At 40.3% G+C, this 12227-nt stretch overlaps 2 protein-coding genes across 11 annotated transcripts in view; both read right to left on the bottom strand.

Moving 5' to 3' along the window:
- Nucleotides 1-105: 105 nt before the first annotated feature.
- On the bottom strand, nucleotides 106-684 carry LOC120445378 (protein CTLA-2-beta). The gene is made up of 2 exons (XM_039625760.2): nucleotides 527-684; nucleotides 106-463 (listed from the first exon to the last, which is right to left on the bottom strand). Exons 1-2 carry the CDS (start codon nucleotides 563-565, stop codon nucleotides 263-265), a joined length of 240 nt encoding a protein of 79 aa, XP_039481694.1. The 5' UTR covers nucleotides 566-684; the 3' UTR covers nucleotides 106-262.
- A 1322-nt stretch (nucleotides 685-2006) lies between these two features.
- LOC120447008 (protein hu-li tai shao) overlaps nucleotides 2007-12227 on the bottom strand; it is a 30879-nt gene continuing 20658 nt past the window's right edge. For 2 of the 10 annotated variants that reach the window (XM_039628315.2, XM_039628316.2), the window contains exons 10-12: nucleotides 12130-12210; nucleotides 11996-12067; nucleotides 5792-9563 (exon numbers count right to left, since the gene is read on the bottom strand). In XM_039628315.2, the coding sequence (XP_039484249.1) occupies nucleotides 5872-9563; nucleotides 11996-12067; nucleotides 12130-12210 (3845 nt within the window). In that variant the 3' untranslated portion in view covers nucleotides 5792-5871. Of the gene's footprint in view, nucleotides 2808-3006; nucleotides 3075-3473; nucleotides 5321-5790; nucleotides 9564-10159; nucleotides 10229-11217; nucleotides 11265-11398; nucleotides 11467-11995; nucleotides 12068-12129; nucleotides 12211-12227 lie in introns of those variants that run through there. The other 8 variants (XM_039628319.2, XM_039628320.2, XM_039628321.2 and 5 more) reach the window with 8 other exon arrangements.

The raw sequence follows: 12227 nt of genomic DNA, 5'->3' as shown, positions 1-12227 counted from the left end.
TATTTGCATTTTTCGTTCGGGAAAAGTAAACCATAGTTCATTGAACCATAACTCAATGAACTGTTTTTCTCCCAGCCAAAGTGGCCAGATCACAAAAAGACCAAATTCTTTGAAATGTATAAAACAGCTGATTTATTGTTTATTTGGGGGTGGATGAAACAAAAAACATTTAAAAATACAAATGCATATTTATAGAATTACAGAGAGATTCGTGTCTTTACAAAATGTCTGCTTAAAATGATATTAACTCGAGATTATGTTTCTAATGCGGCGGCACTTTTTTGCCACAACGCTGGGCAAATTCCTCGGGCGTGAGATCAGCCAAATGATTGATTCCCATTTTCCAAGTCACTTCGCCCCTCTCGAACTTCCGATTGTGTTCCTCAATCCGGGCTTTGGACTCGGCGTAGATCTTACGACGCATCAGATCCTCCTCCGCCTCGTAGTTCTTCTCGAACTTGGACTAAGGGAATCAAGTGATTTGTAGATATTGCGTCGCTTGCTAGGATATGTATATCGACCTCACCTTGTACTCCACCCACTCCTCATCTGAAACCAGGGACATCTTGACACTTGTAATTTTGGTGACCGACTAAATTTCGTTTTAATTTTGGGCTTTTATCACGGTTTCGCACTGAGTCACAGCATATAAACACAACAAAGGAATGATAATATATGCAGCTGATCAGAGATGCCACTTCGGTGAAAAACAAACGTAAATAACAGTGGGGCCTCGTTAATCAAAACCAAATATTCTTCAATTTGTTCTTGCGTTATATTCTTATTTCTCAAACATTTTAGATTCACCAATTTGTCGTATAAGCAAAATCTCAAATCTTCATCACTCGTAATTAAAATATAAAATATTTTCTGAGTTGCAAACTTTCCTATTAAGCTGATTGTTAAAATTGTGAACTAAATAAATTGGTCACTAATTATAAATCAGTCATCCTTGCATAATCGGAAAAGTAATTCCATTACAAAAAAATAATTCATTTCAAATACTTTTAAATTTTGTACAATTTTTCTTTATTATGTGTTTACTTCTTCGTGTGTTTCGTGTTTTTTCTTGTGTATAATACGATTTTAAATATATATTTATATGCATTTTCTTACACTCTAAACAAATTTTAAGAATAAACTTTCGGCTTTTCGTTCGCTTTTTTCAAAAGTTCTTTATTATTTGCACAGAGTGAGAATATTGACAAATTTCTAAGGTTAATCTAAGGACAAAATTATACAGACTTTTTCGCTTTAATAACGCAAAAAAGTTGCTAGAAATAAGCTTCTGTCGTTGCGCAAATATTCAGTTTAATTATACTTTATATTTTGCCGTTTTTTTCTTGTTTGTCTAAGGCTCAGCAATGCAAGTATTTTGTTGTAAAGAGAGTGTTTTTAATGGGAGTGGGTGGGTTTGGGTAGGAAAAGCAGAAACATTCGATTTATCTGGCATTAATTATCGGTGTTTTTGAGTTTTATGTCAGTTAATTTGAAATGTAAATGCGTTTAAATTGTGCCTTAAAATTTTACATGCTATGGCAGTCGTATATAGTTAATTGCAGTACTCGTTATTCATCGGTTTGAATATAAATGGGAAAGCGATTACAAATCAAGCACATCTACTTACAAAGGAAATGCTGAAATTTGATTCTTGGAGATAATTTTTGGAAAAAATCCAACCATTCTGTGATTGTGTTGTTTCTGCTTTCCTCAGAGTAATCGCATGTTTGAATGCGGGTGTAGTGTATTTTTTAATTTTCGTTTTCTTCATAATTTATTGGTTTTTATAAATATATATATGTATATGTATGTATAAACAATTTTACGTACATAAAAATATATAATTATTTATATAAAAAACTAATACAATTGCTGCATGTATACAATAATTATTTATTCGTTTGTGTGCAAAGTGTGGCTGCCCGGAATTTAAAACAAAACAAAACGAACACAAAACATAAAACGCGGTTTCACAAAACACACACACATATGCTCAGAATATCAAATTGTAGTTGTCATCGAATTTATTACGTTTATAAAAAATATTGCATTTAAATATTAGGCGTACATACGCATGTACCACGCTTGTATGTATGTATGTCTAAAAACAAAAGTTTGTCCTTGTTTCAAACAAATCTTTGTTTCCATCAGAGCTGCATGGGAATTTGTACCCTTTTCATCTGTTCATTTGCTTTACCATGTAATCATGTAATGTGTTTGCGTAGTTATTTTATAAGCTAATACATCTAGAAGATTTTTGCAAGTTACTTGTTTAGGACAAAGCGGCGTGTCGGATATTGCGTGTAAACCTGCGAAACTCCTCGTTATCATACAAATTGTTGTGTGAATAGCGTTTGTGTGTGGGGGGATAGGGGGTGGTGCTGCCGTGGCCATCGTATAAATTAAAAATTAGAATTATATTATAATAGATATAAGCTGTGAATGCGAATTGGGGCAGGGGATGGTTGCCATAGCCGGCATCCCCTTAGATGCATCTCGATCGATTTTAGCTGCTCATCCGTTGCTTGTGTAGGCCTCTCTCTCTTTTATGTAATTGTAGTGCTTCTCTTGCTGATCTGGCTAAAGTTTCCTTATTTTTGTTTCGTGGTTATCATTGTCGTTATTTTTCCTCGGTTCCCGCTGATGGTGGGAGGTGGTCAAGATTGCTACTCCTACTGATGGTCGGGATCAGTTTAGGCCTCGGCCTTCTTCTTCTCCTTCTTCTTTTTCAAAAACGATGGTGTGCGCAGACCCTTCTTCTTCTTCTTGTCTTTCTTGGGTGATCCGTCCGTGGAGACATCCTGGAACCGTAATAGAAATTTGCAGTGAGAATATCGGTTGCGCAGCGGTTAGTAAATCAAATGAGGTTAGCTTGAATCATGATGTTGTGCAATACTGGTTGTACACGATGAAGCGGCTACTTGCTAACCGTTTACAACCCAGCTTACTGCTTGTGAGAAGTTTGAGAAGTGATCGCAGATCTCGGATCCCATCAGATGTACTTACCTCTTTACTGCTCTGCGAGAAGGTGCTCAAGTGTGCCTCCGAATGATCGCCGTTTTGTACGTTTTCACCTGTTGCAAAGGGGTAAGAAAAAAGTCATTAGTACGATGTATAGCAGTGTAATTTGGAATGGGTCTCCTACAAATGTAACTCAGTGGACGCACACAAAATATTTGATATTAATTTTGTAATTACTTTCACCATATGGGACACGCACGAATAATAATCTAACTAAAACATGTACATGTACATGGTATTATATGTTTTGATTGGTGAGGGTGTATAAGTACATAAATGGAGTTTGGATAGACAAACAGTAGGACATGCAGCAGGATCAGCAATATATGTTAAAAAGCAAGCAGACATGCACAACCAAATACAGACATAAATAATAAATGAAATTAGGTTACCTGGGCACTGATTAAACTTAACTGATTGAAATGAATGCTTCGTGAGTATGAACACTTAACTTAAATCCTTCACTTTTATAATGAAAATTATATTTATTATATTTTAGTTATAAAAAACAAAAATCAAGATTCGACAAAAATTAAACTTAACAATTTCACAGATGTTTAAATGTACAATGGTTGGCTCAGATTCAGTTTTAACTTTGCATTTCCATATTGTGCTTAAGTTACAGTCTTAACATTTAAATTAAGAGAACAAAGAAGTAAAAAAATGCATTAGTTAGTTCGATTTTTAAATTTCCAAATTATCATCATTAAACTTAATCTAGTGGCTGTAAACAATCATTTCACTGTTGTCGATTTGTAAACATCATAACAAAAGCGAAGATGTAAATTATGTACATATCAAAATATCTAGGAGCTGGCCATTCCATCGGCCAGATGCGAAAAGCGAGCCCGACACTCGTGTATGATGGCCTTGTTGTGCAGCATGTGGGCCGTCACCACGCTGTTCAGCAGACGCTCTAGTTCCTTCTCCAGACTGCTGAGTATATCATTCAAAGGCTCACCCTCCGCTGGCAGTTGCGGAGAGCCTTGATCTTGTTTCGTCGACAGATCGGCCATTCCCACGGCCACATAGCTATAGGTGTGACACAACTCCGGTGCCGAGTTGCTGCGGTGCACCATGGATGATGTAGAAGCCGGCGCCGGTGGAGGCATCATTGCTGAAGAAGGCGTAGCTAGAGGAGCCCGCGATGTCGTCTGTTCAAGCAACTCTGCCTGTCGCTGCTTAAATGCGAGTTGCTGCGAAATGTAGTGGATCTCCTCGTCAATTACCCTCTCCAACTTGGCCCGAAACTCCTGCTCATGGGTGTGGACCGTTTGCACGCATTCGGCATTGCGCAGCGATACGTTGATAAGAATTTCGATGGTTGCCGGTGTGGTTGTCGGCGTGGGTGAGCTGCTCAAGGTCAACTTGACGTGCTTGCCCTGAGTGTAAGCCTCGGCCTCTTGACTGGACGAATCATTGCTGGTGGTGGTCAGTCGTGGGCGCCTGCCGGTGGAATCGCCAAGACCACTGTCGCCTGCACAGCGAAAACTTTCCTCCTGCTCGGCTTCTGGTCGCTCCCGATTCGTTTGATCCCTGTCATTGGCATCGGTATCCTTGGGAAGAGCATGGTTACTGGGTAGAAAGGTATAGCTGCGGTACAGACCGCTGTCCTGCTCCCGACTGCGCGGCATAGTGATGGCTAGGCCGCTCATCAGGGAGTCCAGCTCATCTAGACTGTCGTCTAGGCCACTGCTGGTGGTGGCGCTGTAGACCCGCTTCTTCCGCTTCGGAGGCGTAACTTCCAACTGAATGTGCTTCTCAGAGATGAAGGATTGCGATTGCGATGGGCACTGGGTTGGGTGCGTGGATGTCACCACATTCAGCAGCTTGCGGTTGTCCATGCTCAGTGTCGTGAGATCTATGAAGGATACAACCTTCTCGCGTTGCTCGGCCACAGTTTGCCAAATGGATTGATGTTCAGGATGCAGGAGAATGGTTGGTGACGTTATAAGCGGACAATTGAAGCCGAAATGCGAGATGGTGCGATACGGAGTTGATGAAAATCCCGAATTGGAATGATTCCTCTCTTCCGGTAACGATACAGATGCCATGGCATTGCGAACAGGAGTGCTGCTAATAACACCCGACTCATTGCCCATGAATCCAGCGCCACTTTCGTTATGCTGAATACTCATATTGCCATCGTGAACTGGCGGATAGTTGTGCTTGCTCACGGGCTCGACCTTGTGTATGACATAAACCTTCTGCATTAATGGAGCCATTTTGAAGCAGGCATGCATGTATTGACCAGGCGAATAAAGGAACGCATACTTTTGGGCCAGTTGAGAGATAAGTGCTAGAATCGATATATATCAAATGGCGGGTGTTGTGCATACAGAAAGTAATGTAGGTATGATTCCGAGCACCTGAACCTCCAAAAACGCTCACTATACAGACGGACACACACTGGACATACGACAATTGACGGGAAACTTATTCTAAAACATTAGGTTGGAATATTTACTACAAATACTTAATCTATGAGTTTTACTGCGTATATTTTATAAGTTATAAAATACAAAGTGAAAGAAATAATATACACCCGTAATAATACTTACACATTATATGTTTATGTATATATGTATATGTATGTAAACACCCAAGGCTATAACTATGTGTAATTGTTGTTAAAGTTAGTGAATACAAAACCAATAAGTCAGCCTTCTTTGAAAGTTCCTTTATGCCATATTACATTACAAAAGAAGGGGTTTTAATGATACAAAGTTAAAAATACAAAGGTAATCACAAGCGGTGTTAAATAATATAAAATGTTTTAAAATAAAGTATGTTTTCCGTTTCATTTCTTATTATTTTTAGTAAACTCTTCCTCAACTTCTGCCTTCACTTTTACTGGGACGTGGCCTCCTCACCACCTTCATCAGTTAACCCATTTTCAAAAAGTCCCCCAAACTCTGATAATTCCTCTGAAGTCTCATGCTTTATGGGCTCCACCTCGCGCACAAACATCTCCAGACCACGTACAATGCAAACCGTGTCCAGCGTCACCACATCCTCGTCCCCAAAATAAGGATTCTCTTTCGGTTCCCCCGCATCACCGAATATGCGAAGTTTTTCCATTGCCACTTTCGATGTCGAGGGTTGGTCGTCATTATCATCCGTATCCTGCAGCACACTATTTTCTTTTTGTGTTGTATCCAAAGGAATTTGAGGCGCATCTGATCCACCTGCTAAGCGTGTAAGTTCCAGCGATGATCCGTCTTCTTTGAGTTGACTACAGATTTCTGGACTTTCCAAAACGGTTGTACTCGGTTGTAGGTCGTTAACATGACCATCCGTTTTACGGCTAGTTTCCAAGACAACTTCTAGAGAATTATCGGAAGAACTATTATAAATCTCGGGCAAATGACGTCTTTCGGTGTCGCTCTGTGAAGATTCTCCCTCCTCTCGCGTGGTATCGTTGGCGCTATAGTACACAGAATTGTTAGTCGCATTCCTGTTACCCTGAGTTACAGGAGATTCTTTCTCAGCTTCATCCATTTGAAAGGTACTTGTTGAAATGTTATCCGAATTTTCACGATCTTCTTCATCGGGCACAAAGAACGTGCTACTGGAATGAGTCCTGTGCAGAAATTCATTAGATGAGTTTAGCTCGCGATGCTTGGCTATATTGCTACGCATAGGTGGAAGGATAACCAAGGGTTTGCGACGTTTGGCGAAGGGCGATGGTGGATTACCGCGAACGGCGTACACAGCCCGAGCACGTGGAAGCGTTGGCAAGGCAACCCATAGGCGGGCTCCGCTATCTCGCTGGCCACATTGAAAAGCACACACTGAGGATGGACTTGATTTGGCTCTAGGGGAAGTGACTGTGTTGCTGTTATGCTTTCTAATCGCACCGGATGCAATTCGTGGTCTGCTGGCATTGCGAATGTTCTCCTGAATAAAGTTGCGCTTTCTGTTCGGACGGCTTCTGCACACAAATGTTGTGGATGAGATGACTCGATCTAGGGGAGTGTTTTTATCTATATATTTCGGTTGTTCCTCCCCGTTCTTCTTTTGTTCGTCCTCCACACTTTGCTGATCCTCTGACCAGGATCGCGACATTCTGGGTGTTGGACGGGTAACAAGATGAGTATGCGCCATCAAACTGCAGGGAGCACTGATATTATGAGCGGACAGCGATGAGCCACTGGGAGTCAATGTGGTGTCATGTGGTGCATTTTTCGATATCGGTGTCCTTGGATTGGTGTATATGTGCGTATGTGTGCGAAATATCTCTTCGGTGACCAATTCTTGCAGCTTCTTTGGTGTCAACTTATTGCGAATACTATGATCAATCTTCCCAAATATAGGCTCCGATTCGTCTAGTTTTTCTTTCTCGATCCGCTGAAGAATCTCGCGTTCTAGAGGTGTGAAAAACTGGTTGTCTGCTTCTAAGGAGCGAACTTCTTTGAACTCTCTGATCTCAGTCTCAACCAAATGATCATTTTCATCTGAGTCTTTCACAACGTTATTGTGGTTGACGGTTACTTTAATTGTTTCGCCAGGAGCCTCTCGGAACTCAGCTTCCACGTGAAGATCATTTTCGTCCATGTCTTTGTCGTCGACACGATCCTTTTCCTTATCTGAGGGCTCATCTGGCTCCGTGGAAATGGGAGTAACAGGCTTTTCGTCGTCTCGCTTTTCCTCCTGTGCCAAACTATGGTTTAGTCCGTCATCTTCTTCGCTGCATATGGCGATACTTGGGCTTATAGACAAATCGAAAAGTGGTTCCTGTACGGACACAGTGTCATCGGCTGAAGTAATGCTCACAAAACTTATCGATCGTAAGAGATTGCCTATTTCGACTGGTGAACTACTGGAAGAAACGGGTGATGTTTCAGTGCGAATTCCTTGTAGTTTTTTGGTACTCTCCACCAGTTTTCCTAGGTTTTCGCCAGCTAATGTAAGACTTTCCTCGAACTTTTGCAGAATTTTTGGTAACTCATCACTTGGCTCAGTCATTCTTTCATCATTAACTCCGTCTACAATCTCGCCTATATCCTGGTGTAACCAATCATCAGTACTAAGAGTAACGACTTCCTGCCCATCGAGAGATATGTTTTCATAGGTCTGCATATGTTCTTTGGCTCGAATTTCATGATCTTGGCACAGCTCTTCGAACTCCGATTTGCGACGATGGCGCTCTTCGCGGCTCATCAATTTGCGGTCGATTTGATTGTCACCAGTCGAATCTCTTTCATCATAGACTTCGCCTAAAATATCGCCTTTATACTCGTATTCGCCATCATTAACACTAAGAGTCACGACTTCCCGCCCATCGAGAGGTACATTTTCATAGGTTCTTTGTTCTTTGGCCCCAAAGACATGATCTTGCCAAAGCTCCTCAAACTCAGACTTTCGACGCTGGCGCTCTTCGCGGCTCATCAATTGGCGTTCGACCTGATTGTCAGCAGTCGAAAAATGTTGATGAAACTCCGATGTGATGCAATGCTCGGTCAGCGGCTGTTGGGTAAACTCATCTGCATTACCCGTTATCATATTGTCCTGGGGCTCCAGCCAACGACCAAAGCTCCACACTTCTGTAATGTCCACGTGCTCTGCACGGTAAATTCTTCGAGGAGGAGCACTTGTTGCACTCGCTCCAGCGCTGGAGCATGCCTGTTCCACAACCAGTCCCAAAAGGCTGGTTTCGCTGTTAATGGGACGTGGAGTATAATTAATGTTAGTCGATTCTTCCGAAAAGTTAAACTTTTCGATTTGACTAAGGAAATTTTTGATGGAAGAGGAAGGGGAAGAGCTATTTGTCTGTGTGTACGCATTACATTGGACCCTCGGAGGTGGAGGCAACTTTGCCATTTGACCAACATAATCGTATGCCTCGGATAAAGTCGGCATTTGGCGTCGTTGCATGGGCGTGCTCCCGGCACTTGTAAGCTCCTCCGCACAACTACTAGCAGCTGTGGCAGTGCCAATCCTTTGCAGCTCGGGCTTGAGGCGCAGTAGTTTGTCGAAACACGCCTGGCACAATTGTTCATAGCGAGGCGTGGCGAAGATCTCCTCGTAGCTGATCCCTCGCTGCATGGGTCGGTAGCCCAAGGCATGATGGTCTCGCTCCTTGGGCACATGCTTATGCTCAGTGTGCGGATGCTGGCGTGGTGAATTGAATCCAAAATGGGAACCCGTGCGATACGGCTGTGGATACATAATATTCACATGTTGCAAAGGTCTGCGTGATGCGGTGGAGGAACCCGTGGCGCTAGTTATAGTGCATGTACTGGCGGTGGTGGCATTCGAGTGTCCAGCTCCTCCGCGATAGCAACTGGCCAGGTAGCCCAACTGCTCGCTATGTAGAGCCCGCAGCAAAGCGGAGCACACCTCTGGTTGGGCGCAGTGACTCAAAGAGCCAGCTGTCGCATAGACATAGGTATACAGATGATCCGGTGATGGTATAGGATCCGCGCCCTTGGTTGCAAACAAGTCACGTCGGCACTTGCTATTACCGGGTAAGTTTCGCTCATATAATTGGTTCTCCTTGTCGTCTACACATATCTGATACTCATTATTCTTATTTTCGCCTAGTTAAAGCCACATAAAGTCCAAGTGGGGGAGGTAAAGGAAACGAAAAATTGTAAGTATTTGTCACAATCTACAACAAGTACGGAGCCAGCATCTTAGTTAAGTGCGGCTCTCGAAATACATACATAATGCCAATACGTACTGGATAACAGATCCATAAATCTGAAAAACATATCCCATTTTTCAATGGCATACAGTCGCAGACCTATAAAGCATATCTCAAGATTAAGGAAACTGACAGTTTTATAATACTTTCGATTTGAAATAAGTTTCCTGTGCAAAAAAGTATCCTTTCTTCCAAAACCCAAAATGTAATGAAATTAGAAAACCGTAGTGAATTCTTTCAATGATAAATATCAACCTCATACTATAGCTAGTGTTTAGTTCTGGTGCATGAAAAATTTGCCATGGACTTGTGGATTATATAAGGGTTATATTGAGTATACACCATTAACAACGAACTGCGAGGGGGGCTAGTGGATTATATGGGGGATTATGTTGTATCAACGAGATTATATACAATGGGCGTTTAGCCTGAGTACATTGAAGGGTGTAAGTACTAGGGAGTATCTTTCAAATGGGTCTTGTTCGTTACCTCGGCCAGTTGGCGGCTTGCGATTTGTGGCTGTGTGAGAGCGTTCGCCGTTTATAAAACTAAGTGTGGCTAAAATAGTATTGAGAAATAAAATTATAAAATCATATTCAGCGACAGACGAATGCAAGTAAATCGCTAAACAAATGTGAAACAGACGTAATTGATGCCTTAAACTAGAAATACGTAGTGTTGCATGAGTTTTAGAGTTTAGTATCGATCAAGCATGCCTTAAACTATGGTATTTGGATTAGTGGTTGACTAATGGATGAGCTGGCTGCTGGGCAACTAAAGAAGCAATCAACAGAAAACAGCTGCAGTTTAAAACATAAGGATGGAAAATTGCAGTTAACACGGAGAAAACCGAACAAAACAGCAAGCTGCAATTTAAGTTCTTGGCTAACAGAGCATATTTTGATTCAGCTAAGAGCATTCTGCAAAAGTTGACATGGCATGTTGAATGTGGTTTAGTGTGCAGGTGGTTTATGTATTTGTTATACTGAACAAACTTTCTATAAACTATTGTCTTGATTTTTTGTTGACTACACACTAAACCTTTGGGGCTGCACTCACCTCCAACTCAAAAGGGTTTTCTTTTTAGACTGCATATTATTTAGTTATTTTGTTTTTGTGTTATAGAGCGCAGCAGCCGCAGAAGTAGTAGTAGAAAAGGTAGTATGTAGTAGTAGTGGTAGTGTAGTAGTAGTAGTAGTAGAATTTTGTGTTCTGTTGAGAGCTTCGGTTGCTTCTTGTTGTTGGTTGCTGGTCTTTCGTTTTTTTTTATACATTTTTGGTTTATTTTATTTTTAGCCTACACACACTTCACTTTCATATCAATACTAACTATTTTTTTTAATACACATTTTTCCTGTTCAATCTGCCAATTTATTTGGGTTTGGTTTTTTTTCCTATGTGAAATAATAGAAAAGGTCAAATTTTGATTTACAAATTGCCAAATTCAGGAAATGAAGCCAAGGTATAAATAAAACTGCAGCTTTTCTACTATAATAGGTTTCTTTTTGTTGTATCAGTTGGAATTGATGTGCTGTCGTATTGTTGAATGTTGAAATTATAAATCATTTTATGCACGCCGTACAACAGTTGGTTCCTTGGAAGTATTGTATAAATGTGAATTGTATTGCACAGTATTTAAATAATAGAAATGAATAACCAATTAAAACCTAAAAATTGAATTTCTAACAAAAACAACAATTAAATTGCTTTTATATAATGTATGTCTAAGCACTTTTAAGGTTTTTACAGAAGGGAGGTTGTGATAGTATCAATTGCTACAAGAATTTTTTTGTTGACTACATTAAGTATATAATTTGAAAGTGTTGGTATCCATTGAAATGTGTGTAGTTTTGGTCGTAAGTGTGTGTTGGTAATTATATAATGCAAAAATACAGCATAAAAAAAAAAAAAAAAAAACGAAAAGAGGGAAATGGCATAAAAATGTTATTAAATGTTAGGAATCAAATAAAATAAGAGTACCACAAGATAAACTAGGGAAATAATACTACAAGGGATTTATTATTATATTATAACTACGCAAAATACGTTATGAATATAGCAGCATCTTAAAGACTTAAAATATAAATCAAATTTATAATAGTAAACAAAAACCAAGTAAAACAAAAGATATAACAATGAAATAAACAAAATAACTGAACAAAAAAAGAAGTAAAACTTTTAAACTTCGATCACATAATGACTTGAAAGACATAACTCATGGACAAGTGTACTTGAAATGTTTTAAAGTGTGCAATGATTTAAGTAATTTTAATCATATATAAAAAAACAGGTAAATCACATATTTCAGTAGAAAACTGGACTTACCATCGCTCAGCACAACTTCCGCCTGCCTTGGCACTGGCGCTTGTTGTGTTTGGATCTCAATGACCTGGTGCTCTAAAATATCCACATAATATTAGTTTCTAGTAAACATGATAATTTGTAAATAGTAAACATACCGGTCTCGGGTTCGCTTTGTGGGTATTTCTTTGTCCCCGCCTGCAGTACCGCTTCGGATTCCGAAAAGTCTGTGTCGGTATCTGCAAAAATTGTTCAA

This window comes from Drosophila santomea, chromosome 2R, assembly GCF_016746245.2.
Source record: "Drosophila santomea strain STO CAGO 1482 chromosome 2R, Prin_Dsan_1.1, whole genome shotgun sequence".
Classification (NCBI taxonomy): domain Eukaryota; kingdom Metazoa; phylum Arthropoda; class Insecta; order Diptera; family Drosophilidae; genus Drosophila; species Drosophila santomea.
This window is presented reverse-complemented; position numbering and strand designations above follow the sequence as displayed.

Excerpts from the sequence above, each read along its gene's own strand:
- LOC120445378 (XM_039625760.2), bottom strand. The coding sequence starts at position 565 with ATGTCCCTGGTTTCAGATGAGGAGTGGGTGGAGTACAAG. Across the intron at positions 464-526 it reads AGGAGTGGGTGGAGTACAAG|TCCAAGTTCGAGAAGAACTA; the intron begins GTGAGGTCGATA and ends TGATTCCCTTAG.